This window comes from Tupaia chinensis, unplaced genomic scaffold, assembly GCF_000334495.1.
Source record: "Tupaia chinensis unplaced genomic scaffold, TupChi_1.0 Scaffold145814_1, whole genome shotgun sequence".
In the NCBI taxonomy this organism is placed as follows: Eukaryota; Metazoa; Chordata; class Mammalia; order Scandentia; family Tupaiidae; genus Tupaia; species Tupaia belangeri.
Window position 1 is genome coordinate 917,553 of NW_006205672.1, and position 26,428 is coordinate 943,980.

Below are 26,428 nucleotides of genomic sequence, written 5' to 3' on the forward strand. Positions count from 1 at the left end.
CATAGATGATTAGAAACCATTTAGAATCGAATTAAGAATTTGACCCATTAAAACCATAGTTCCTTGGGCAGACAGGTGGCATGAAGGTTCAGGTGGCTGGATTTCATGTGGCCAACTTTGTGGTTCAGACCCAGTGCCTTGGAAATCACACTGTGCATGTGTGCGTGCATGCCCAAAATTCTGAGAGGAGAATAGTGAAGAAGGGATTGCCTCGTGGCCATCCACCACTGGGGGGGGTCTCTGTCTTTCTCCATCTCTGTCTGGCAGCACGCGTGTCCTTTAGCAAAAACTTGAAACAAAACAAAACCCCAAACAATTGGGGTTCCCAAAGTTTGCCTCTGACTAGCTAATTCACTAGGGCATTGCAGAGTATTTGAAATTTTAAGAGAAACAATGCCATCTGTTGGGCACCGTGCAAACTGCTACTATCAAGAAGTGTGGAACTACTACTTAATTAAACAGAATGGTTAGGTTGGTGCTTCGTTTTTTTTGTTTGTTTGTTTGTTTTTTTTGACTTTTGGATGTGGCGAAACAATTACAGAGACACTAAGGGTGCTGAGAGCCTTTGCAGTGAAGATTTTGTTTGAACACTGAGCAGTGATGCTACTTTTATTCCAAAACAAAGAAACTAACCCTTAGTTAACTGATATTGGAAGGGGGAAGAGCAGTAGCTCTTTGTTTGCAGTGCAGAGGTGTAGATTTTGTATTTAAAATAGGCATGTAATTTAGGCAGTATTTTCAAATGAAAAACCAACTCCAAAGTCATGATGGAATAGATTTCAGAATTTCCTAGACTGGAAGTACAAGGTATGGCTAATAGTAGGACTGGGATTAGAGAGCAAAAAGTGAGGTTCTCATCTTAGTGCAAAATTAAAAGGAGTACAAAAATTTGGCTCAGTAATCATGACAAACAGTATTTTAATGCCTTTTTTTTTTTTTCTGGAGGCTTTTTGTTTGTTTGTTTGTTTTTTGCTATAGGGTGCGTGCGGTGCGCTCACCAGAAACAGAGAGAGAGACAGAAAGTGAGAAATCATCCCCCAGGGGGGACGGCCACGCCGTAATCCCTTCTCCATTCTCCTCTCAGGATCTTGGGCACACACGCACACGTGCCCGGCGTGAGTTTTAAGCCACCGGGTCCAGGACTTGAACCGTGGTTGACTACATGGAAGTCCAGCAACATAGCCATTACGCTAACTGCTGGTCCCATTATTTTAATGCTTTTTAAAAAAAGATTTAAGTATTTGCTGTAGGGCACATGCACTGGAGGAGGGGGCCACCTGCAGTGGTGTGGATGGCCATACCACAGTCCCTTCTCTCCCAGTCTTCTCCTGGGATTTTGGTGACACACACACACACACACACACACACACACACACCTGGCATGATTTTCAAGCAGCCAAGTTCAGGATTTGAACCACGGAGTTGAGCATGTGTGATCCAGCCACCTTAATCTCCATGCCATCTGCCAGTCCAATGCATCATTTTTTAAAAGGTGATTATTAATGCAAAATAATTATAATGAGCAAGATACTGATTTTATTTTTTAAGAATTATTTTATTTATTGTTATTATTTTTTAATTTTTGCAGAGAAGGACAGAGAGAGAGGGACAGAGAGTGAGTGAAGGTAATAAAGCAAGCCATTAGGTCCAAGACAGGAACCATGGTCGGCTATGTGGGAGTCCAGCTCCCACACCATCATGCTGCATGCCATCCCCTGATTTTAAATAGTAGATCCAACCCTGCACTTGTGTGACACCTCACTCCTATAATCCTGGCCTTGTGTATCATACAGTAAACTTATATTATCTATATTATTATTGTTTTAAAAGTTATTTTATTTTATTTATTATTATTATTTTTTTTAATTCACCAGAGAGGGAAAATGAGAGGGCAAGCCTCCAGGTCTGAGACTCAAACCACAGTTAGCGGGAACCAGCAGTTAGCGTAATGGCTATGTCGCTGGACTCCCAAGTAGTCGACCGCGGTTCGCGTCTCGGACCCGGTGGCTTAAATCTCACGCTGGGCGCGTGTGCGTGCGTGCCCAAGATCCCGAGAGGAGAATGGAGGAGAAGGGATTGCGGCGTGACCATCCCCCCTGGGGGGTGATTTCTCGCTTTCTGTCTCTATGTCTCTGTCTGTCTGGCGAGCGCACGCGCCCTATAGCGAAAACCTCTCCAAAAAAAAACCACAGTTAGCCATCTGGGAGTCTAATGCCTTAACCACCATGCCACCTGCTGGCCCCTATCATCTCAGTATTAAAGAATTTGCTGTGGGGGAGACATTCTATTGAGTTGTCAGAAAAGTCATGATGCATTTTGCATAGAAAAACAGGAAAAAATACATCATGACTTTTCCAACAACCCAGTAATATTCAGGAATTAAAGTTGGGAGGCAGCAGGTGATGTGGTGGTTAAGATGCTGGACTTCCTCATGGCCGACTGCAGTTGAGTCCTGAACGTGGTGGCTTGCTTTCTCACTCCTCCTTTCTCTCTCTCTGATCAGATCGAAGAATAATAATAAATAAAACTGAATAAGTAATTCTAAAAAGAATAAAAGTTGTAGTTTTTTTTTTTTTAAGAATTATTTCATTTTATTCATTTTTAATTTGACCAAAGAACACACTGAGAGAAAAAGAAAGTGAGAAAGCAAGTCACCACGTCAAGGACTAGAACCATGGTCAGCCATGTGGAAATGTCCAGCACCTTAACTACCACACCACTTGCTGGTCCCTGTAATTCTTTTTTTTTTAAGAATTATTTTATTTAACTTTATTTTTTAATTTGACCAGAGAGGGACAGAGGGAGAGAGAGGAAGAGAGAGGTAGAGAAAGTAAGCCGCCAGGTCCAAAACTTGAACCACAGTCAGCCATGTGGGAGTCCAGCACCCCCAAACACCACACCACCTGCTGGCCCCTAAAAATTGTAATTTTGAACCTTTGAAACGGGAAGAAGGTTAGGGGAAATGTTAGAAGCAGCACAGGGGTAAGTTACCAAAAGAGTCAAGAATCTGATTCCATATTTTGCATAAAATTATTTCTCCAGTTCTAAGGTCAGTATCTTACTTAAACTTTTTATCTTGTAGCATGGCGGACACCGACCTGTTTATGGAATGTGAGGAGGAGGAGTTGGAGCCATGGCAGAAAATCAGTGATGTCATTGAAGACTCTGTAGTTGAAGATTATAATTCAGTAGATAAAACTACTGCAGGTAAAAAAAACACTGGTTTCAGCTTGTTTAATTAAATTGAATAGCTTTTTAGTTAAGAAATTGTGAGGTAGAGGACTTTAAGAACCTAAGGAAGCCTTATTGTGGCATTCTGCTACCTTCTTTCCACACCCTAACCTGTGAATACCTCCGTTTCTTCGTCCATAAAGTTAGCAAGACCGTGTTTATTAAAAACTTTGAGAGATTGGATTAACTTGTGTTTCTTAAGCACCTAGCCGTCCTTTTATCATATGGTGGATGAGCCCAGTGGTCGTGTGTGTCAGTGTCGTACCCAGTCAGAAACAGGTTCCTCGGCCTTGTGGTTTTTTTGGTTTTGTTTTGTTGTGTTTCACTTGAACTTGGTTTCCTTTGTGAGCTGAGCAGAAATTGCTTTGTGTCTGCCTTCTTGGATAGTTTACACATTTAGGCTTGTTAGCTTCTGTTTCATAAGGCTGTTAATGCAGAGTCAAATTCTTAATTGCCCTGCATTCAGAAAGTGGTGGTAGTTCTTTTCTCCCCTAAATTGTACCAATTGTTCTTTTATTTTTTTCTTCCCTACCTTGAGGCCTAAAGACAACATTGATTTAGGCCAAACAGGACACATTTCAGGGTTTTATGGGTAGTTTAATGTGCATGATTATGAATATCAGTAATGGCAACAATACTTTCAAGTCCTAGAGATTTTCCAGTGCTATATCAGCAAAACTTGATTCTCAGTTCACTGGGTTCATGATCTAATTTAATTAACAAGGAAATATGAGACGATGAAGAAGGGATTGTCTAAATGGTGGAATAAGGGACAGGTAGGAAGGGGAATCAGACGAATAGTTGAATTTTTGAGTGAAACAGGAAACTGGCTATAGAGACCCACAACAAATGGGAAAGGAAGATTAGAGCAGATCCTATAGTATTATCTGTCCCTGTCTCCAAGTGACTGTGCCTCCCCTTCCCCACAGTTTCTGTGAGCCAGCAGCCAGTGTCGGCTCCAGTGCCCATCGCTGCCCATGCTTCTGTTGCTGGGCACCTCTCTACACCCACCACCGTTAGTAGCAGCGGGGCACAGAACAGCGACAGTACAAAGAAGACTCTTGTCACACTAATTGCCAACAACAATGGTAAGTGGGATTATTCGGAAATTTTTCCTGGGCTAGAGGGATAAGAGACTAAAAGAGGTCTTAGGGACAGCTGTATCTGTTTAGTCGGTTACTAATGTGGCTGTACTCGATGGAGAATGAATTTAGTAATTGTTCTCTGATAGAGAAGTGATTCTGTAGCGGTGCTGTTCTTTTCAAGTTAGTGCTGAATTGATGTTGGTGTTTCAAGTCAGAGGGCAGCAGATTCATGCTGCTGGTAATTTCTGGAAGATGAACTATAAACTCTGAATACCTAACTTTAAAAGAGATCTATTGATTTTTTTTTCTTTTTGTTTATCTTTTGTTTTGGTTGGTTGGTTGTGTTTGTTTATTTTATTTAAAAAGTTCCATTAGTTGGTAAGAATTTCCCCAGACCAGTTTTGTTTTGTATTTTCTCTGGCAGATTTATTCGGTTATCGGTATCCTGGATATTGGAATTACAGAATAGGGTTATTGTCTACCTGAAAGATGTGGTAGAAAGTAGTGTTTTCAGTATTTTTATTGGTTAGACAGGGGTACAGTACTGGTTTTTATTTGATTTCTGGTGACTGTTTCTGAACACTGAAGATGAGTTATTGGCAAATTATGTCTCAAGATTCGTAACTAAAATAGGTACTTTGATAGAATCATTGTCACAAGGACTTTTTAAATAAAAAAGAAATAACTTGAGCATTACAAGAATAATGTGTGCATGGTAGAAAAACTACATAGTAAAAAAGATAGTCATCAAAAGGAAGGAAAATAATTTGAATCTTATCCTACCACCTGAAGAAGATTACACATAACTCTTGTTCTGTGCGTGTATGAATGTTGATATTTTTCTGTATTCTATGTAGTGATTTCCTTTTGATAAAAATTAGATCATACAGACTCTATATTACTCTGTGCCTGATTTTCCCCTTAATATGTGGTGACTTGCATATTACCTGTAACACATTCTATGACTGAATGTGTTTTCCATTATTTGATTAACTGTTTTATTTTATTTTAGTTTAGTTTTTTTGCCGTAAGGTGCATGTACTTGCTGAAGAGAGACAGAGAGCTAGAAAGTGAAAAATCACCGTCCCAGGGAGAGATGGCCACACTGCAGTCCCTTCTCCAGTCTTCTCTCAGGATTTTGGGCACACATGCACACATCGACACCCAATGTAATTTTCGAGCCACCAGGTCTGGGACTGAAGCTGCTGTCGGCCACGTGGGAGTTCAGCACCTTAACCACTATGCCACCTGCTGGCCCCTTGCTTAACTATTATTAGCAGAGGTTTGTAAAAGGAAATAGTGCTTTTTTTTTTTTTAACTTACTTTTATTTATTATTATTATTTATTATTTAAAATTTGCTATAGGGCATGTGTGCTCACCAGAGAGAATCAGAGAGACAGTGTGAAAGCAAGCTGCCAGGTCTGGGACTCGAAACACAATCAGCCATGTGGGTGTCCAGGGCCATGTTGGAATCCAGAGCCTTAACTACCATGCCACCTGCTGGTTCCAAACTTTCTTCTTCTCCTTTTTTTGGGGGGGTATAGGCAGCAAACACTCACCAGAGAGAGGGAAAGTAAGAATCATCCCACAAGAAGGATGGCCACTCAGCAATCCCATCTCCAGTCAACCCCTGAGAGTTTGGGTACACACACAAATGTGCCCAGTATGGTTTTCAAGCCACCAGGACTATTACTGTACAGTCGGCCATGTTGTATCTAGCACCTAAACCTCCATGCCACCTGCTAGCTCCAATACTTTTTTTTTTTGGAAAGAGAGATATTTTTGACAGGAGTACACCATTTTGCAATTCTCCTACCCTATCCTCCCATTTATATAGGTTTACAGGCACGTGCTACCACATCTGATCTATTTAGGTTGGTGTGGAACTGAACCCAGGCTTCCCACATTGGCCATAGCCTCATGCAGTGGCACCCTGCTGCTTGTCACTACATGGTTAGGCGAAGTATTATGCAGTTTTTAAAAACTACAGTGACTGGAGATCAGCAGATGGTGTGGTGGCTGAGGCACTGGTCACTCCCACATGGCCGACCACGGTTTGAGTCCCAGACCTGGTGGTATGTTTTCTCTCTCTCTTTCTCTCTCTTTTTCTCTGTCTCTCTCTGGTCAAATTTAAGTAAGTGAATGAATAAATAAAATGAGATAATTCTTTTGAAAAAAAAAAAAAAAACCACTACAGTGTCTAGCTCTATCTCAGTATCTTTCCTCACATCCTTAATTAGTTCTGAAAATACATTTCTAAAAGTCAAATTGTTGGACCAAAGGTGGTCATAGTTTTTAAGGGTTTTGATTGATACTCTCTCTCCCTGATTGGTCATCTAAACGTATTTTATCAATTTCTGTTAGAAGAGTGTGTAATTTCTTATTTTTGGATATAATCATTTATGTTTGCATTCTCTTATTGTTGGACATTTATTATAGTAATATCCTAGTTTTTCATGTTTACAAGCAACACTGTAATGAACATCCCTAGGCAGATGTCTTTGCTCACTGTATAAGCATATTTGCAGTATAAAGTCTTAGAGGTGAGATTACTGGATAGGTGGACATTGTCAGGTTGTCTTAAAATAGGTTGCTTTTAGCGTTCATCAATAGCTCTTTCCCAACTTGTCATTAGATTTTTGTCAATAGTTCTTTATCATTTCCATTGGCTTTCAGTTTTCAGGTACTGAGAGTGAGTTATGAGAGATCCTTAGATTTAAAAAAAAAATGTAGAGACCTTTATGTATATTAAGATGGTAAAACACTTATGTAGAGAATTCTCTCATTTTACAGATGTGGAAACTGAGGCCTAGAGAGTTTAAGTAATTTGTGTAAGGTCATACAGTTGGTAAGTGACTGTATTGTATTTTAATTATATGGATTTTAAAAGCTTGTGGAATTTTTGTTTATTTTACTGTTTTCTTGTGTTTCTCTCTTTTTTTTTTTTTTAAGAGAGATTTTTGGTATAGGACACGTGTGCTCGCCAGAGAGACAGAGAGATGAAAAGTGAGAAATCACCCCCCAGTGAGGATGGCCACACTGCAATCCCCTCTTCTCTTTTCTCCTCAGGATTTTGGGCATGCACACACACACACTCAGCGTGAGTTTCAAGTGACCGGTTCCAGAACTCAAACCACAGTCGGCCATATATTCCAGTGTCTCAACCAGTATGCCATCTGCTGGTTCCTCTTTCTTGTGTTTCTCTTACACTGTCAAAGTTCTGCCAGCAACTAGTTTAGCTGAACTTTTCTTCAATCCTAGGGTTCCCAAGCCCATAGTGAGATGGTTAAGGATACCACGACAAGCTGAAATGACCCTAGTCTTTTTGACTTGAATGGGCTGTTGCTTCCAGAACCCTCCTAGGGCCTGTGTATTAATTTTTACATATATATCTATTTATAAACATATTTACAGACATGTATATGTTCATATATATATAGAGAGAGATTTCATTTATTTACAAAACCTTTAAATTAAAATGTTAATCGGGCCTGCCATGTAGCCTGGTTAGATTAAGGGACCATATCTCTCATAGTCAACTGTACGATTTGAGCCCTGGCTTTGGTAGCTTTACAAACATACCAGATATATGCCTAAATCTCAGCAGGGTGGAGAAATAGAGAAGGGATTAATTATAGCATGACTACACCTCATTGGGTGGTTCTTTCTTTTTTTCTCTTTTTGAGAGATTTTTGCTGTAGGTCATGTGGGCTCACCAGAGAGACAGAAAGCAGGAAATTGCCCTGCCCCCAGGGGATAGCCATGCTGCAATCCTTTCTCCTCTATTCTCCTCTTGGGATCTTGGGCACACATGCACAGACACCTGGCATGAGTTTTAAGCCCACAGGTCCAAGACTCAAACTGCTGGGAGTCCAGCAATGTAACCATTATGTTACCATTATGCCATCTGCTGGCCCCAATCTCTTTCATGGTCTCTTACTATCTCTCTAGCAAGTGTATGTATCCTTTGGCAAATTTTCTAAAAAAGTTAACCCATGTTTATAATTAAAAAAAAAAAGTGGGTATAGATTATTAACCAGTTACATATGTTTTTTTTTGTTTGTTTGTTTTTTTGCTATAGGGTGCGTGTGCTCGCCAGACAGAGAGAAACATAGAGACAGAAAGCGAGAAATCACCCCCCAGCGGGGATGGTCATGCCGCAATCCCTTCTCCTCCATTCTCGTCTCGGGATCTTGGGCATGCATGCACACGTGCCCGGCGTGAGTTTTAAGCCACCGGGTCTGGGACACGAACCGCGGTCGACTACGTGGGAGTCCAGCAACATAGCCATTACGCTAACTGCTGGTTCCCACCAGTTACATGTTTTGTGTACCCTTCAAAAGGTTTTCCATGCATAGATAAGCATAAATTAATGGTTCAGCCAGGTGGTGGGGTTGTTAAGGCAGCTGGATCCTACATGGCTCACTGTGCAATTCAAGTCCTAGACCCAGTGTATGTGCATTTGCTTGCCCAAAATTCCTAGAGGAGAATCGAGGAAAAGGGATTTAAGCGTGGCAACCCTCTGGAGGTCATTTCTCATTTTCTCTCTCTTTCTGTCTCTGTCTCTGGTGAGTGCATGCATCATATAGCAAATTAAAAAAAAAAGAAATGCTGGGCATGCATGTGTGCATACCCAAATCCTGATGGGGTAGAGAAATTAATGAAATGGGATTGTGGTGTCACCACACCCCATTTCAGGTGTTTTGTCTCTCTCTCTTGCAATGAAAAAAAAAAAAAAACTAAGATATATATTGTTTATGGAAAATGCTTAGGAAAACTAGTTTAAAAAAAATAAAAAACAGGAGGCTGGGCCCGTGACCTAGTGGTTAAGGGAGCTAGATTCCACATGGTCACCAGTGGTTCAAATTCTAGTCCCAGCAGCTTGAAAGACATGCCAGGCATGTATGTGTCCATGCCCAAAATCCCAACAGGATGGATTAGTGGAATTACTCCATTGGGTAGTGCTCACTCCTCCCTATCTCTCTTTGTCTTTCTGGTGACTACATTGCTCACCCAATAAGGTGTGGTGGTTCAGGTGGTGGATCCCACATGGCCGGCTTGCAGTCCCAGACCTAGCCGCTTGAAAAATACTGTGGGCACATGTGCTTGCATGCCCAAAATCCCAAAAGGGGGATGGAGAAGGTATTGCAGTAAAGCCATTCCCCTTGGGTGGTGATTTCTCACTTACCTCTCTGTCTCTGTCCAGCAGTGCACATGCTCTATAGTAAAAACAAATAAACAAAAAACTTTAAAAAAATACGAAAGAGAACTGGGCAGTAGTAAAGCATGATACTCTGTAAGGCTGACCTACATGTGGAAGTTCTGGATTTGTGAACAGAGACCTTCCTGAGTACAGTGGGCACTTGCTTGCCCATGACCCAGGGCTGGCTAAGGCCAGGAGTGTATGGCAGCATCATGATCTTGTTGGGGTGCTATGTCTCTGTGTCTTTCTATCTCTCTCTCTCTTTTTTTCCTCTTTCTCTCAAAGAGGAAGTAAATGGGAAAACATTTTTAAAGAATTAAAAAGGAACGGTAGTCATAAATTCAGGAAAAAGGTTGCCTCTGGAAGGGAGAACAGGGATCGGGAAAGAATAGCAATGACTTAGTCATAAGTTGCATGATCAATTCAGGATTATTTGTTTTTTCATTATGCTTTGTAACTTAAATATATATAGCATTTTATATGGATTAAACATTATAAAGATAATTTTTTGTAAAGGGAGAATATAGGCTTGGAGTGGCATAGTTTTGTCTAATATTCCAAAATATCTGTCATTCCATAGATGGAAAGAGTTTATAAAAAACATTATGTAATCCTTTCATAGTTGTTAAATTGGGTGCACAAGGGACCAGCAGATGGCGTTAATGGCTACGTCACTGAACTCCCATGTAGTTGACTGTGGTTCGAGTCCTGGACCTGGTGGCTTAAACTCATGCTTGGTGCATGTGCATGTGTGCACAAAATCCCAAGGGACCAGCAGTTAGTGTAATGGCTATGTCACTGGACTCCCATGTAGTCGACCATGGTTTGAGTCCTGGACCCGGTGGCTTAAGCTCACTCCAGGCGCATGTGCGTGCGTGCCCAAGATCCCAAGAGGAGAATGGAGGAGAAGGGATTGTGGCATGGCCATCCTCCCTTGGGGGTGATTTCTCGCTTTCTGTCTGTCTCTGTCTTTCTGGCAAGCGCACGTGCCCTATAGCAAAAAACTCTTAAAAAAAAAATCCCAAGAGGAGAATGGAGAAGAAGGGAATGTAGCGTGGTCATCCCCCTGGGAGGGGTGATTTCTTGCTTTCTGTGTCTGTCTCTCCAGCCAGTGCAAATGCTCTATAGCAAAAATTTCTCAAAAAAATTTAAAAAATGTATTAATCATAAAAATGGTAGTTTATTTCTGGATCCTCAAATGCATTCATCCATCCCACTGTTCTGTCTATCCTTAAATCAGTAAGTAGTACACTGTCTTAAATTACCATAACTTTTTTTTTTCTTTTTCTGGAGAGGTTTTTGCTATAGGGCGCGTGCACTCACCAGACAGACAGAGAGAGACAGAGAGACAGAAAGCGAGAAATCACCCCCCAGGGGGGATGGCCATGTCGCAATTCCTTCTCCTCCGTTCTCCTCTCAGGATCTTGGGCACGCACGCACACATGCCTGGTGTGAGTTTAAGCCACCGGATCCAGGATGCGAACCGCGGTCGACTACATGGGAGTCCAGCAACATAGCCATTAAGCTAACTGCTGGTCCCCAAATTACCATAACTTTGTAGTAAGTGTGAGTCCTCTAACATTATTCCTTTTCAAGATTTCCTGAAGTTTATTGGGACCAACAGGTGACGTAATGGATACGTCGCTGGATTCCCATGTAGCCGACCATGGTTTGAGTCCTGGACCCAGTGGCTTAAAACTCATGCTAGGCATGTGTGTGTGCGTACACAAAATGTGTGCTGCTGCTGGGTCCAGGACTCGAGCCTCAGTAAACTATGTGCGAGTCCAGTGACATAACCATTATGCCATCTGCTGGTCTCAATCAATTGATTTTTAACAAGGAAGTCAAGATAATTCAATAGGGCCAGCCTGGGACAATTAGATAGCTACTTTGTACACATGGAAAATAATAAAATCTTAACCCTACCTCATACCATTTACTTTAATTGACTCGAGTAAATCAGAAACCTAAACGTAAAAGCTAAACCTATAAAAGAAACTCTTAGGAGAAAAAAATGTGTAAATCTCTATGACCGGTGGCCAACAGGTTGTGCGATGGTAAAGGCACTAAACTCCCATATAACTGACTGCAGTTTGAGTCCCAGACCTGGTGGCTTGAAAATCACACTAGGTACATGTCCTTGTGTGTTTAAAATCCCAGGAAGAAAACAAAGGAGAGAAGGGATTGAGGGATGGTCATCATGCCCCTGAGGGTGGTTTCTCATTTTCCCTCTCATTGTCTTTGTCTCATATGAGCACACTCACCCTATAGCACAAACCTAAAAAAAAAAAAAAAAAAAAAACACAAGACCGGGTGTGGTGATTAAAGGCGCTGGATTCCCACATGGCTGATTATGGTTTGAGTCCCGGACCTGGCCGCTTGCTTTCTCACTTTCCCTTTCTCTCTCTCTCTCTCTCTCTGATCAGATTAAAAAATAATAACAAATGGAATAAAATAAATATTAAAAAAAAAAAACTTGGTGACCTTAATATGACACCAAAAGAATAAGTAACCAAAGGGAAAAAACAGAAGAATGGTCTTTACCAAAATTGGAACTTTTTACGTTTCAAAGGACACAATCAAGAAAGGTGAAAAGATAACTTAGAGTAAGAGGAAAAAATTGGCATAACATTTATCTGATAAGGGACATGTATCTAAACTACAAAGAACTGCTATAACCTAATAATAAAAAGACAAGCAGTTCAATTACAAAGTGGGCAAAGGACCTTTTTAGACATTTCTCCAGACGAGAGAGCCTCCCAATAAGCACATCAAAAGATACTCGGGACCATCAGTTAGCGTAATGGCTATGTCGCTGGACTCCCACGTAGTCGACCGCGGTTCATGTCTCGGACCCGGTGGCTTAAAACTCACGCCTGGCGCGTGTGCGTGCATGCCCAAGATCCCGAGAGGAGAATGGAGGAGAAGGGATTGCGGCGTGGCCATCCCCCCTGGGGGATGATTTCTCGCTTTCTGTCTCTCTGTCTGTCTCTTGTCTGTCTGGCAAGCGCATGCGCCCTATAGCAAAAACCTCTCAAAAAAAAAAAAGATACTGAACATCTCAGTCATTAAGGAAATCCAGATCAAAAACTCAATGAGATACCACTTCACACACATTCAGATAGCTATAATAAACAAGCCATCCTGTTACTAAGGATAATAACTTAGATGTCAATTAGGTGGAGAAATTGGAACTATCATAAATAATTGGTAAGAATATAAAATGGTATGGCTGCTTTAAAAAATTCTTGTCAAGTTTCTCAAAAAGTTAACATTTGTGTAACCCAGCAGTTCTCTTAGTTATCTGCCAAAGAGAAATGAAAACTTATGTTTACACAAAACCATACACGCAAATGTTTAGAGGGTCATTGTTCCTTACAGCCAGAAATTGGCAGCAACATTAAGTGTTTATTTGCTGATAAATGGCTAAACAAGAATTCTATTCATACAACAAAATATTAGGCCACGACAAGGAATTAAACACTCGATATATGCAACAGCATTGATGAACCTCAGAAATGTAATGCTCAGTGAAATAAGCCATACGTACAAGGCATACTATACTATATGATCCCATTTATGTGCACTATTCAGAAGAGACACATTTATAGAGATAGAAAGTAGATTTGTGGTTACTAGGGGCTGGGGAGAGAGATTGAGGAATAACTGCTAATGGTTATGGGGTTTGTTTTGGTCCAACAAAAGTGTCTGGAGTTAAACAGTGATGGTGATTGCACGATCTTGGGAAAATACTAAAAATGCCGGCTTATGCACTTTAAAGGGATGATACATAGATTATATCTCAATAAAACTGGGTTTTAGGAGGGTTTTTTCCTTAACATTTTTTCCTTTAGTCTCTTTTCTTTCTTCCTCCCTTCCTTCCTTCCTTCCTTTTTTTTTTTTTTTTTTAAATCTCCAGAGGGCGTGTTGTGTGCATTTATCAGAGAAGCACAGCACTCCCCAGTGGGGCATGGTCATTCTGCAATCCCTTCTCCTTCATTTCTCCATCCCATAAGAATTTGGGGCGCACATGCACACATACCTGCTGCATTTTCTGGTTGCTAAGGCTGGGATTCGGGTCCCAGTCAGACTTGTGAGATTCAACTCCCAGTGCACGACAACTTAGCCACTGCACTAGGTGGCTGGCCCGTTCTTTATTCTTGGTAGAGCACATGAGTGTGCTTGAGGAGCGTGCTGGAAGGACGGAAGGAGGAGCACCTTCCACAGGGTTTGGTCACGTTGTGATGTCCTTCCAGTCCTCCAGCCCATTAGATCTGGGGCCTCTTGTGTCTGGCTTATTCCAGGCTGATTAGCCCAGTTATTACAACTGTGGTCACCATGTGGGATCTGACTTCTCTTTTTTTTGAGAGATTTTCACTGTAGGGCGCGTGCGCTCGCCAGACAGACAGACAGAGACATAGAGACAGAAAGCGAGAAATCACCCCCCAGGGGGGATGGTCACGCCGCAATCCCTTCTCCTCCATTCTCCTCTCGGGATCTTGGGCACGCACGCACACGCGCCCGGTGTGAGTTTTAAGCCACCGGGTCCGGGACACGAACTGCGGTCGACTATGTGGGAGTCCAGCGACATAGCCATTACGCTAACTGCTGGTTCCCCAGGGATCTGACTTCTCTTGAGGAGTGCATTACCAGTGCACCACCAAGCTGACTCTGTTGTTTTTCAGTTTTTTTTAAACCATATGTCAGGAATACAAAATTTGGTACTTTTTACTGTTCTTTTTGATATTCTTTAGAATTTACTATTCTGCATTTAGAAATTATTTCTGTAGTCACAACTGGTCATATATTCACATAGGAAAGAAACATTATATAGTAAAATAAACTGTTGCTTAATTCTAAGCTTCGAGTGCTGTTTACAGATTCTTACTGGGATCAGCCCCAAAGCCTGGTGATTAGGAGGAGGCAGATCCCACATGGCTGACTACAATTTGAATCCCAGCCTGGCAGCTTCACAAAATACTCCAGGCACACATGCATGCATGCCCCAATCCTAACAGGATGGAGGAGGAGGGATTGCAGCTTGACTATGCCTCATTGGGGGTTCTTTATCTCCCCCTCTCTCTGGCTAGCATATAGAAAACATTTTGGGGGGAGCTAGCCCATGGTGTGGTTAAGGTGCTGGATTCCATGTGGTTGTCTTCATGGTTCAAGTCCTAGACCCTTTGGCTTGAAAATCATCCCAAGGGCTGGCCAGCCAGTGGTGTGATGGTTAAAGCAACTGGATCCCACATGGCTGAGTGCATTTTTGAGTCTTAGAACTGCTGGTTTGAAAAGTGTGTGTGTGTGTACACATAAGTACGTGCACACATGCACATGCATGTGTGCTCTTATGCCTCCAAATCCTGGGGCCAGCAAGTGATGTAGTGGTTAAGGTGTTGGACTACCACATAGCCGACCATGGTTCAAGTCCTGGACTCAGTGGCTTGAAAAGCACACTGAGCACATGTACAGCGTGCCCCAAATCCCGAGGGGACCATGAAGGAGGAGGGATTGCAATGCGGCCATCTCCCCTTCCGTGCGTGTATCTGCCCTAGGGCAAAAAAAAATGCCTTAAAAAAAAAAGAAAAAAACATTCTAAGCACATATGTGTGTGCTCAGAGTCCCAAGAGGAGCATGGAAGAGAAAGGATTGCGATATGATCATTCCCCTTTGCAGTATGGGGGTGCTTTTTCATTTTCTTGCTCTCTCTCATAATCACATGTACCTTCTAGCCAAAACAAGAAGCAAAAAACATTTTTTAAAATTTGCTGTAAGGCATGTGTACTCATTGGAGAGGAACAGGGAGGGAAAGAAAGTAAGAAAACACCCCCTAAGGGGGATGGGCACAATGCGCCTGACATATTTTTTGAGGTCTGAGACTCAAACTGCACAGACAGCTGTGTGGAATAAGCTTGCCTCAGTCAGCGTGCCACCTGACTGTCCCAATAAAAAAAAACATTTTTTTCTGTATAACTAATTATGATATGATATCTGTTATATTTAGCTCTCTTTCTCTGGACTTTAAGATTATATAAGTGGGGCCATCAAATGACATAATATTTACGTTGCGGAACTCCCACATAGTCAACCGCAGTTCATGTTGCAGACCTAGAGGCTTAAAACAGTCCAGGTGTGTGTGCGTGCATGCCCAAAATCCCAAGAGGAGAATGAAGGAGAAGAGGTTGTGGCATGGCCATCCCTCTGGGAAGTGATTTCTTGCTTTCTGTCTCTCTGGTGAGTGTAAGCACCCTATAGCAAAAAATCTCTATTAGAAAAAAGGAAATGGGACATCAGGTGGCATGGTGGTTAAGGACACTAGACTCCCACATGGCCAACTGCAGTTCAAGTCCTGGACCTGGTGGCTTGCTTTCTCTCTCTCTCTCTATCTCTCTCTCTTCTGATGGAATTATAAATAAATAAATATATAAATAAAGTTATAAAAACGATTCTTTAAAAGAAGATTATATAAGTGAACTTGGGACCAGCAGATGGCGTAATGGTCATATTGCTGGACTCCCATGTAGTTGACTACTGTTCAAGTCCCAGCCCTGGTGGCTTAAAACTCACTTTGGGCGCGTGTGTGTGCACGTCCAATATCTTGAGAGGAGAATGGAGGAAAAGGGATTGCAGCAGAGCCATCACCCCCGGGGGTGATTTCTCGCTTTGTCTTCCTGTCTCTCCAATGAGCATACATGCCCTATAGCAAAAATCTCTTTAAAAAATTGTATACGTGAATTTAAAGGAATGTAGGAAAAAAATCAAGACCTTCAGATTTGTAAAAGAAACAACATTCTGGGGCCAGCAGGTGGTGTGTTGGTCAGGGTGCTGGATTCCCACATGGCTGGCTACAGTTCGATTCCAGGACGTGATAGCTTGCTTTTCTCACTTTCCCTTTCTGTCTGTCTGTCTGTCTGTCTGTCTGTCTCTGGTCAAATTTAAAAACAGTAATGGTGGATAAAGTTAAATAAATAAATCTTCAAAAACACCCTCCATGGGACCAGCAGTTAGCGTAATGGCTATGTCGCTGAACTCCCATGTAGTCGACCACGGTTCGTGTCCCAGATCCGGTGGCTTAAGACTCACACCCGGCGCGTGTGCGTGCGTGCCCAAGATCCCTAGAGGAGAATGGAGGAGAAGGGATTGTGGCGTGACCATCCCCCCTGGGGGGTGATTTCTCGCTTTCTGTCTCTCTGTCTCTGTCTGTCTGTCTGGCGAGCGCACGCGCCCTATAGCAAAAACCTAAAAAAAAAAAAAAACCCTTTGTTATTTCATCAGTGTGTAGTTATGGTGCCAGCTTCATTGGAGAACAAACTAGAGGCATGGTTGGATAATTTTAAAAAAAAAATGTTAGAGGGTACATGTGCTTGCCTGAGAGAGACACAGAAAGAGTGAGAAAGCACACTCTTCCCCTCCCTTCTCTTTCATGTTTCCCTCTTTTTGGGACTTTGGGCATACATACACACACACTTAGTGAGTGTGTAGTTATGGTGCCAGCTTCATTGGAGAACAAACTAGAGGCATGGTTGGATAATTTTAAAAAAAAAATGTTAGAGGGTACATGTGCTTGCCTGAGAGAGACACAGAAAGAGTGAGAAAGCACACTCTTCCCCTCCCTTCTCTTTCATGTTTCCCTCTTTTTGGGACTTTGGGCATACATACACACACACTTAGTGTGTTTTTCCTTTTTTTAAAAAGAGATTTATGCTCTAGGGCACATGTTTTCGCCAGAGAGACAGAAAGCGAGAAACCACTCCCCGCCCCCAGGGTGAGGGAGGAATGACCATGCTGCAATCTCTTCTCCATTCTCCTCTTGAGGTTTTGGGCACGCACACATACATGCCTCTAGATCCAGGACTTGAACTGCAGTTGGCCATGTGGAAGTCCAGCAACGTAACCAGTCTGCCATCTGCTAGTTCCCTCAGTGTGTTTTCAAGCTGCCTGCTCTCCAGGACTCAAACTGTGTAGTCAGTCACGTGTGATCTAGCTGCCGTAACTACCACACCATCAGCTGGCCTGGTTATTTCTATTTATTATCCCTAATGACATAAAAAGAAAGAAGGTAGGTCGCATGTCAATCTCTGTGTTTCCATACCTAAAAAGACCATGTTTGTTTCAACCGATTTTGTTGCATTTCTCATATTTGACTCACTAAGAAGAGATGCCATTCTTTAGACTCTATATTTGGTGAATTAATGTTTACTGATGAATATTCCTCTTTTAATAATGATTAAGACAGATTAGCTAACAATAAATTATGTGACAAAATAGGTTTTATTACCTCATTGAAATATGGAAAAAAGACTTACATGTCCTTTTGTTCCACTGATTTGGTGTGGGGAGATTATGTGTGGTCGCTTAAATGATCAGAATCTAGGTACTAGCCACAGAAAAGTCTCTTTTTTCTTTTTTTAGAGAGATTCTTTGGTTTAGGGTATGTGCATTTGCTGGAGAGACAGAGAGACAGAAAGGAAATTGCCCCCCAAGAGGACAGGCATGCATGCACCCACCCAATGTGAGTTTTAAGTCACTGGGTCTGGGACTCGAACTGCAGTCAACTATGTGGGAGACCAGCAACATAACCATTATAACATCTGCTGGTCCCATCAGTCTTTTTTTTATCATTTTAAAAATTAATTTTACTTATTATTTATACATTTAATCACTGTACATCGTTTAGATTGTAAAGCGACTTTACCCAGTGTGACACACATCTCAGTCCAGCCCAGTTGAGAACATACGCACATCCTCATCAATAAATATAGTCCCGTAAATCTTAATGTGTCCTTCATCCCTACTTAAGAGGTACGGGTGTGATGTTAATGGATCTCTCTTGCCCGCCTGTGTGTCTGTTAGTTGTAGATTTGGGTGAAACTTACATTTTTGGTGAGTTTGGTGACACTATTTCTTTTTTTAAATAATTATTTTATTTAACTTTATTTATTTTAATTTGATCAGAGCAAAACAGAGTAAGTGACAGAGTGAGAGAGAGAGAGAGAGAGAGTGAGAAGCAAATCGCTAGGTCTGGGACACGAACCATGGTCAGCCATGTGGGAGTTTAGCACCCTTAACCACCATGCGACCTGCCAGCCCCAAGTGACATAATTTCTTATCTAAGATTATAATATTTATTTTAAAAATAATTAATTTTATTTATTTGTTGTTGTTATTTAATTTGCTGTAGAGCATGTGCATTCACCAGAGAGGGAAAATGAGAAAGGAAGCTATCAGGTTTGAACCACGGGACTTGAACCATGGTCAGACCTGTTGGAGTTCAGCACCTTAGCCATCAGGCCACTTGCCGGTCCCTGAAATGTTTCTTATAAAATATGGATTTAACATTGTTTTTAACATTTTGTTGTTGTTCTTTTTTGTTTTACCCTTTAGCTGGCAATCCTTTGGTCCAGCAAGGTGGACAGCCACTCATCCTGACTCAGAATCCAGCCCCAGGTCTGGGCACAATGGTGACCCAACCAGTATTAAGGCCTGTCCAGGTCATGCAAAATGCCAATCATGTGACTAGTTCCCCTGTGGCCTCACAACCAATATTCATCACTACACAGGTGAGTAGAACTCTGACTTCTGGGATGGGTAGAGGAAAGACTGCACCTTTGGAAGCTCTCAGGGTCTTTGGCATCTTTAGAAATGGTCCTAAGTGTTACCTTTTGACTTGGCCTTCTTGTTTGCTGTTTACAATTCGATGCCAACTTGTGTAGAAAGTCCAGCATAACATCACAGCTGCGTTCTTCTCCATACCCCTTAGAAGTCTGTTAAGTGATTTTATTAAGGTCTGGAGCACAAGGTAGTGGGAAATGAATTAGGAAGCATTAGCTCTTGGCTTGTCACCCTTTGCTCGGGCTTCTTGAAACTGATAAGTGTATGGAGATCTTTGAAAGAGAAGAAAGATTTGACTGGTTTGCCATGTAATGTAGTAAATTAAAGTTAAAAGCCTAATTATGAATGCAGATTCTAAAGGCCAAATGCTTCTCTTTGCCTGTGGTTTTCTGAGTTATAAACTCTCCTCTTATAAATTTACCAGGGGTTTATAGCCTTTGAAGTGGTCTCTGGGAACAGTTTCTTAGGATTGTTTATATGTTGAATTCCTCCAGTAAACACTATAGTATCTGTCTTTCTTTTCTTTTTTTCCCTCCCTTTTATACTTTTAGCAGTGTAGGGGCCAAACTGTGGATGTATTTTTTTTAAGCTGAGGCACTTTTTTTTTTTTTTTAAAGAATTATTTTATTTATTTTAATTTGACCAGAGAGGGACAGAGTGAGAAAAAGAGAGAGGGAGGGAGGGAAAGTGAGAAAGCAAGCCACTAGGTTCGGGACTTTAACCGTGCTCAGCCATGTGGGAGTCTAGCACCCTTAACCACCACACCACCTGCCAGCCCCAAGCTGAGGCCCTCTTAAATCAAGAAGTAGGTTTTCATTTTTGCTTATCTCTTTCGAAGCTTATTTTCCACTTTTGATATTTTGTCACTCAAAAGTATGCCTAATTTCTCTATCTTAGTCCTTTAGAAGTTGTAACTCTAGAGAGAGATCCATTAAATAAGAGACTGGGCATTTTTTCCAGATATAGATCATACTGCAATCTCTGCTAGTGCTAGTTGATGTCCGTATTAAAGGTCATTTTGCTTTTTAACACAGGGATTTCCTGTAAGGAATGTCCGGCCTGTACAAAATGCAATGAATCAGGTTGGGATTGTGCTGAACGTACAGCAGGGCCAAACGGTTAGACCAATTACACTAGTCCCAGGTAAGGAAAAATGTCTTTCCCTTTGGAGTAAACTGGCATCCAGATTTGTTTTTATTGTTTCAAAATATTCTAGATTATTTTTAAAATGTATTTCAAGAAAATCTGAAAATATCAAAATCTTTATGGTTTAAGCTCAATTGTGTTTTTCTAACCTTTGGCCAGGGGTGGTGAATTTACTTATTTTTTTTCTGCTTAGCTTTTCACCACCCTTCATGAGACAGTAAAACAGGGATTAAATCTACTCATTTTTCTGTAACTGGTGTTTTAGTCAGCTATTGAGTATGTGGGATTGTAAACTTTATTTTGCTTTAATTTTTATAGCATAGATTCTTAGATCTAAATTAATAACAAATAATATACCCTTTATGGATAAATAATACCAGTGACTATATAGTATTTTAAGGAGCTGAGAAAAATAATTTTTTAAAATCTGGTAATTCCCCCATTTCTTTGTTCAGTGTGTGTAAGTTTACTACAGTTTAATTCAGAAAAGAACATCTTTGTTTTGTAAGGGTACCTAGGTTGTCTTCCTAAGATTTTTGGCTTTTTGTTTTCAGGGCTTTTTTTTTTTTTCTTTGGCCTCAATCTGATCAGATTACCCTATTGGGTTCTGGTATTTCTTAAATATTTCTCAGTGGAATTGATGAGCTAGGAGATGTTCTCCTTTGGGACATTCTTGGTAGAATGTTAGAGTCTTTCTTCTGTTTGAATTTATGTACGATAAATGGGTGGTTCCTTTAGTATTCTGACAAAGAAGATCATTTTTGGAGGACCAAGTCTGCCCATTCTGTTTCCCACTCTTTCTTCCATTGCCAAGGTCAAGCTACTGACTTTATTCTTAGCGTGAAAGGCAGCATGATAAGGTATTTGGAGGAAGAGTTGATAGGATTCTTCTTCAATTTAATATGTTTAGGTTACCCAAGCTAGTTTCAATCTGGGTGCCCAGTGTGTTCTCAGACTTTAGATTCTGTATATACCATTCTTGGTAACCTCTGATGGTCACCAGTCTATTTGGAGAAGTAACCTTTTCTTAGTCTAGTTATTTCCAGTAAAGGCAGGGAAAAATAAGTGATAGGTGAATTCATTGACCAAGATATGGTACTTTTCTTTGTCTCTCTTTTAAAGCCCCAGGTACCCAGTTTGTTAAGCCGACGGTTGGAGTCCCACAAGTGTTCTCTCAGATGACCCCTGTGAGGCCAGGCTCCACAATGCCTGTGAGGCCCACCACCAACACCTTTACCACTGTCATCCCAGCTACTCTCACCATTCGAAGCACCGTCCCACAGTCCCAGTCCCAGCAGACCAAGTCCACTCCCAGCACTTCCACCACTCCCACAGCCACGCAGCCGACCTCATTGGGACCGTTAGCTGTCCAGCCTCCAGGCCAGTCCAGCCAGACCTCGAATCCCAAGCTGGGTGAGAATGGGGAAGAGGATGTGGCAGAGCCAGAACGGGGTGGTGGGTAGAGAATAGATGATTATCACTTGGTCAACGTAGCTCCCTCCTTTCCCTCTCCACCTGCAGTGAGCATTGCCAGCTTCGTTACTGTGAAGCGACCTGGGGTTACAGGTGAAAATAGCAACGAAGTGGCCAAATTGGTGAATACCCTTAACACCATCCCTTCCCTGGGCCAGAGTCCTGGGCCAATGGTGGTATCCAATAACAGCTCTGCTCACAGCTCTCAAAGAACCAGCGGAGCTGAGTCTTCAATGAAAGGTATGAAAACCTGAGAGATTTTGAGCAGCAGTATATAACCACTGTACTACAGACAGGCCCTTTTTATAAATGTTCATGTGTCAGAAAATCTTTATATCAACCATTTAAAAATCTTTTAACAAATGGGCCAACAGGTGGCTGGACCCCACATGGCCAACTCTACAATTTAAGTCCCAGACCTGGCAGCTTAAAAATTACAATGGGCACATGTGCATGCATGCCTAAAATCCTGAAAGAATATTGGAGGAGAAGAGATTGTGGTGGTACCATCACCCTGAGGGGGTGCATTCTCACTTTCTCTGTCTCTTTCTCTGGCAAGCACACAACCCCTATAGCAAAAACAAAACAAAATCTTTAACAAACGGTATTGGTATTGGGAAAACTGGGTATCCACATCCAAGAAAGTGAAGCTAGACCTTTACCTTATTCCATTTTCAAAAATTGACTCAAAATGGATCAAAGACCTATACATATGAGCTAAAACTATAAGATTCTTAGAAGAAAACCTCATTATATTGCATATGACTGTTATTTATATTTCTTGGATATGACAAAAAACATAAGCAAAAAAAGAAATAGGTTAACTGGAGTACATTAAAATGATAAACTTTCAGAGCCAGCAGGTGGCACAGTAGTTAAGGTGCTGGACTCCTGCATGGACCACCATAGACTGTGTCCTGGACCTGGTACCTTGAAACTCACACTGGGCACACATTCATGTGTGCCTAAAATCCCAGAAGAGTGGAGAAGAAGGAATTAGGGTGTAGCCATCCCCCCCAGAGGGTGATTTCTTGCAGGTCACGTGGTGGTTAAGGGCGCTGGACACCCACATGGCTGACCACAGTTTGAGTCCCAGACCTGGTGGCTTGCTTTTTCACTTTCTTTCTCTCATTCTCAGTCCCTCTCTGGTCAAATTTAAAAAGTAAATAAAATAATTCTTAAAAAAATTTTTTTTTTCTAAGTCCTGTAACTGATGAGTTTATATTCAGTATATATAAACTACTACAACTCCACAACACTAAAGCAACCCAGTTTAAAAACAGGTCAAGGGAGATCAACAGATAATGTAATGGCTACGTCTCTTGACTCTACATAGTTGACCATGGTTTGAGTCCCCAGTCCAGTGGCTTAAAATTCACTCCAGGCACATACATGTACATACTTGTCCAAAATCCCTAGAGGGGAATGATAGGAGAAGGGATTGCAGCATGGCCATCATCCCAGGGGGCAATTTCTCGCTTTTTGTCTCTCAATTGAGCACACACACCCTATAGTAAAATTACCTGTCCTTAAAAAAAAAAAAAAAAAAGTCAGGCAAAGGACTTGTTTCTCTAGAGAAAATGATAAAATAACTGATACGATCATGAAAAAAAAAAGTTCAACATCATTTAGTATTAGAGAAATGTACATCATTACTACAGAGAGAGATCATCTCACACCCATTAAAATGGGTACTGTCCAAAAACTTGGGGCCAGACAGTGGTACAGTGGTAAAAAACACAATACTGTGCAAGGCACACCCACATGGGAAGGTTGCTGGTTGGTGTCCAGACGCCTCCCTGACTGCTGGGCACTCACATTTCTATGCTCCAGAGTGGCTGAGGCTAGAGGTAACTATATTGTTGCCACTGTCAGGGTGCTATATCTGTGTGTGTATCTGCCTCTCTGTCTCACTCATAGAACAAATGAATAAACAATGTAAAGTAATCAATGATCATGAAGATATGGAAAAACTAGGGACCAGCAGTTAACGTAATGGCTATGTCGCTGGACTCCCATGTAGTCAACCGCAGTTCTAGTCCTGGACCCGGTGGCTTAAACTCAGGCCGGGCACATGTACACGTGTGCCCAAGATCCCGAGAGGAGAAAGGAGAAAGAAGGGATTGCGGCGTGGCCATCCCCTCCCAAGGGGGGGGTGATTTCTGTCTCTTTCTCTCTCTGTCTTTTTGGCGAGTGCACGTACCCTATAGCAAAAACGTCTCCCCCGCAAAAAAAAAAAAGAAAAAAAAAGAAAAAGATATGGAAAAAGTACAACACCTAACATTCTCTTCGTGGGAATGTAAAATGATGTAGGCAGCCTGGAAAACAGTATGGTGGTTCCTCAAAAAATTAAAAATTAGGTATCCAGAGTGTGATATGGTGATTAAGGTACTAGATTCCCACATGGCCAACTACAGTTTGTGTCCCAGAACTGGCAGCTTGAAAATCATGCCAGGTGTGTGTGCATGTGTGCCCAAAATTCAAGGAGGAAAGAGGAGGAGAAAGGATTGTGGCATGGTCATTCTCCCAGAGGGTGAATGACTTTCCCTCTCTTGAACGAGGGCACTCACAGTATGACAAAAACCTTAAAAAAAAAAAAAAAGGATTCAAAATAGAATTACTACCAGCAGATGGTGTAATGATTACGTCGCTGGACTCCACGTAGTGGAAAGTAATTTGAGTACTGGACCCGGCATCTTAAAACTCATATGCCAGGCGCTTGTACATGTATGCCCAAAATCCTGAAAGGAGAATAGAGAAGAGACTGCGGCATGGCCATCTCCCCCAGGCTGATTTCTTGCTTTCTGTCTCTCTCTATCTCCAGCAAGCATGTGCGCCCGATAGCAGAAATCTCTAAGAAAAAAACAAAACAGAATTACTGGAATGACCATTGTAGGGCATTGGTTAGGCACTATTTAGAGGAAGTCAGATCCCATGGGGTTGGCCTGGGTTTGAGTCCTGGCCCCATTGACTTGAAAAATATGCTGGCTATGTACCCATGCCTGGGATCCTAATAGGACAGAGAATTGGGGGAAAAAAGGATTGCAGCATGACTTGGTCCTGTCAAAAGGGTGCTTTACCCACACAGACATGTGCTCTCTGTCCAAAAAAAAGATAGAGATATATCTATCTATGTATAGATAGATATATAGATATATATATAATTTACTTCATAAGTTCTGCTTCTGGATATACACTCAAAAGAAGTGAAAGCAGGGGCCAGAAAAAAATATTTGCACACCTGTATTTATAACAGCATTATTTGTTGTAGCTGAAAGGTGAAAGCAACCTACATTACTATCAACTGATGAATGGGTAAACAGAACGTGTTACATATTTACAGCGTGTAAGTTTTTCAGACTTAAAAAGGAAAAAGTCTGTACATGTTACTACACAGAAGACTGTAGAAGACAATACTGAATAAAATAAGCCAGTTATAAAAGGACAAATACTGTCTGATGATGTTTGTATCAGGTAACTAGAGTGGTCAGATTCATAGAGGCAGAAAGTATTGAGTTGTCAAAAAAGTCATGACATGTTTTTCTATGAAAAAAAAAAAAAAAACAACGTTGCATAGGGGACCAGCAGTTAGTGTAATGACTATGTCACTGGACTCCCATGTAGTCAACTGTGGTTCACGTCCTGGACCCGGTGGCTTAAAAAACTCACGCCAGGTGTGTGTGCGTGCGTGCCCAAGATCCCGAGAGGAGAAGGAATTGCGGCGTGGCCATTCCCCCTGGGGGGTGATTTCTCACTTTCTGTCTCTCTGTTTCTCTCTGTCTGGCAAGCGCATGTGCCCTATACCAAAAAAAACACTCTCTCTCAAAAAAAAAGTTGCATAGAATGTTTCTATGCAAAAAAAAGTTGCAAAGGACGTTTGCATAGGGACCAGCAGTTAGCATAATGGCTATGTTGCTGGACTCCCATGTAGTTGACCGTGGTTCGAGTCCCGGACCCGGTGGCTTAAAAAACTCACGCCAGGTGTGTGTGCGTGCGTGCCCAAGATCCCGAGAGGAGAATGGAGGAGAAGGGATTGCGGTGTGGCCATCCGCCCCCGGGGGGTGATTTCTGCTTTCTGTCTTTCTGTCTCTGCGCCCTATAGCAAAAACCTCTCCTCCCAAAAATAGAACGTTTGCATAGAAAAAAACGTCATGACTTTTCCAATGACCCAATAGAACAGAGGAGTGTTGGGAAGAATGGGGAATTGTTTTTAATGGGTGTAGAATTTGTTCTGTTAGATGAATTCTGTAGGTTAATTGCACAACAACATGAATGCCCTTAATACCACTCAAGTGTGTACTTAAAAATGATTAAAATGGGGGACCAATAGTTGGCGTAAGTTTACATTACTGGACTCCCACATGGTTGACCGTGGTTCGAGTCCCAGACCTGGTCGTTGAAATTCATGCTGGGCATGTGTGCACATATGCCCAGAATCCTGTGAGGAGGATAGAGGAGAAGGGATTGCAGCGTGGCCATCCCACATGGGGGGGTGGGGTGATTTCTTACTTTCTCTCTGTCTCTCTGTCTCTCTGTCTCTAGCGAGCGTGTATACCCTGTATCAAAAATCCCCCCCTTAAAAAATGATTAAAATGGGGGAACCAGCAGTTAGCGTAATGGCTATGTCGCTGGACTCCCACGTAGTCGACCGCGGTTTGTGTCCCGGACCTGGTGGCT

The 26,428-nt window shown here is 41.8% G+C and overlaps 1 protein-coding gene across 4 annotated transcripts in view; it reads left to right on the forward strand.

Annotated features, from left to right (window-relative positions):
- Nucleotides 1-3,083: 3,083 nt before the first annotated feature.
- POGZ (pogo transposable element derived with ZNF domain) overlaps nt 3,084-26,428 on the forward strand; it is a 46,624-nt gene continuing 23,279 nt past the window's right edge. The window contains exons 1-6 of one of the 4 annotated variants that reach the window (XM_006168410.2): nt 3,084-3,207; nt 4,161-4,319; nt 18,905-19,080; nt 20,167-20,275; nt 21,401-21,691; nt 21,773-21,991. In XM_006168410.2, the coding sequence (XP_006168472.1) occupies nt 3,084-3,207; nt 4,161-4,319; nt 18,905-19,080; nt 20,167-20,275; nt 21,401-21,691; nt 21,773-21,991 (1,078 nt within the window). The remainder of the gene's footprint in view (nt 3,208-4,160; nt 4,320-18,904; nt 19,081-20,166; nt 20,276-21,400; nt 21,692-21,772; nt 21,992-26,428) is intronic. The other 3 variants (XM_027768306.1, XM_006168411.2, XM_027768307.1) reach the window with 3 other exon arrangements.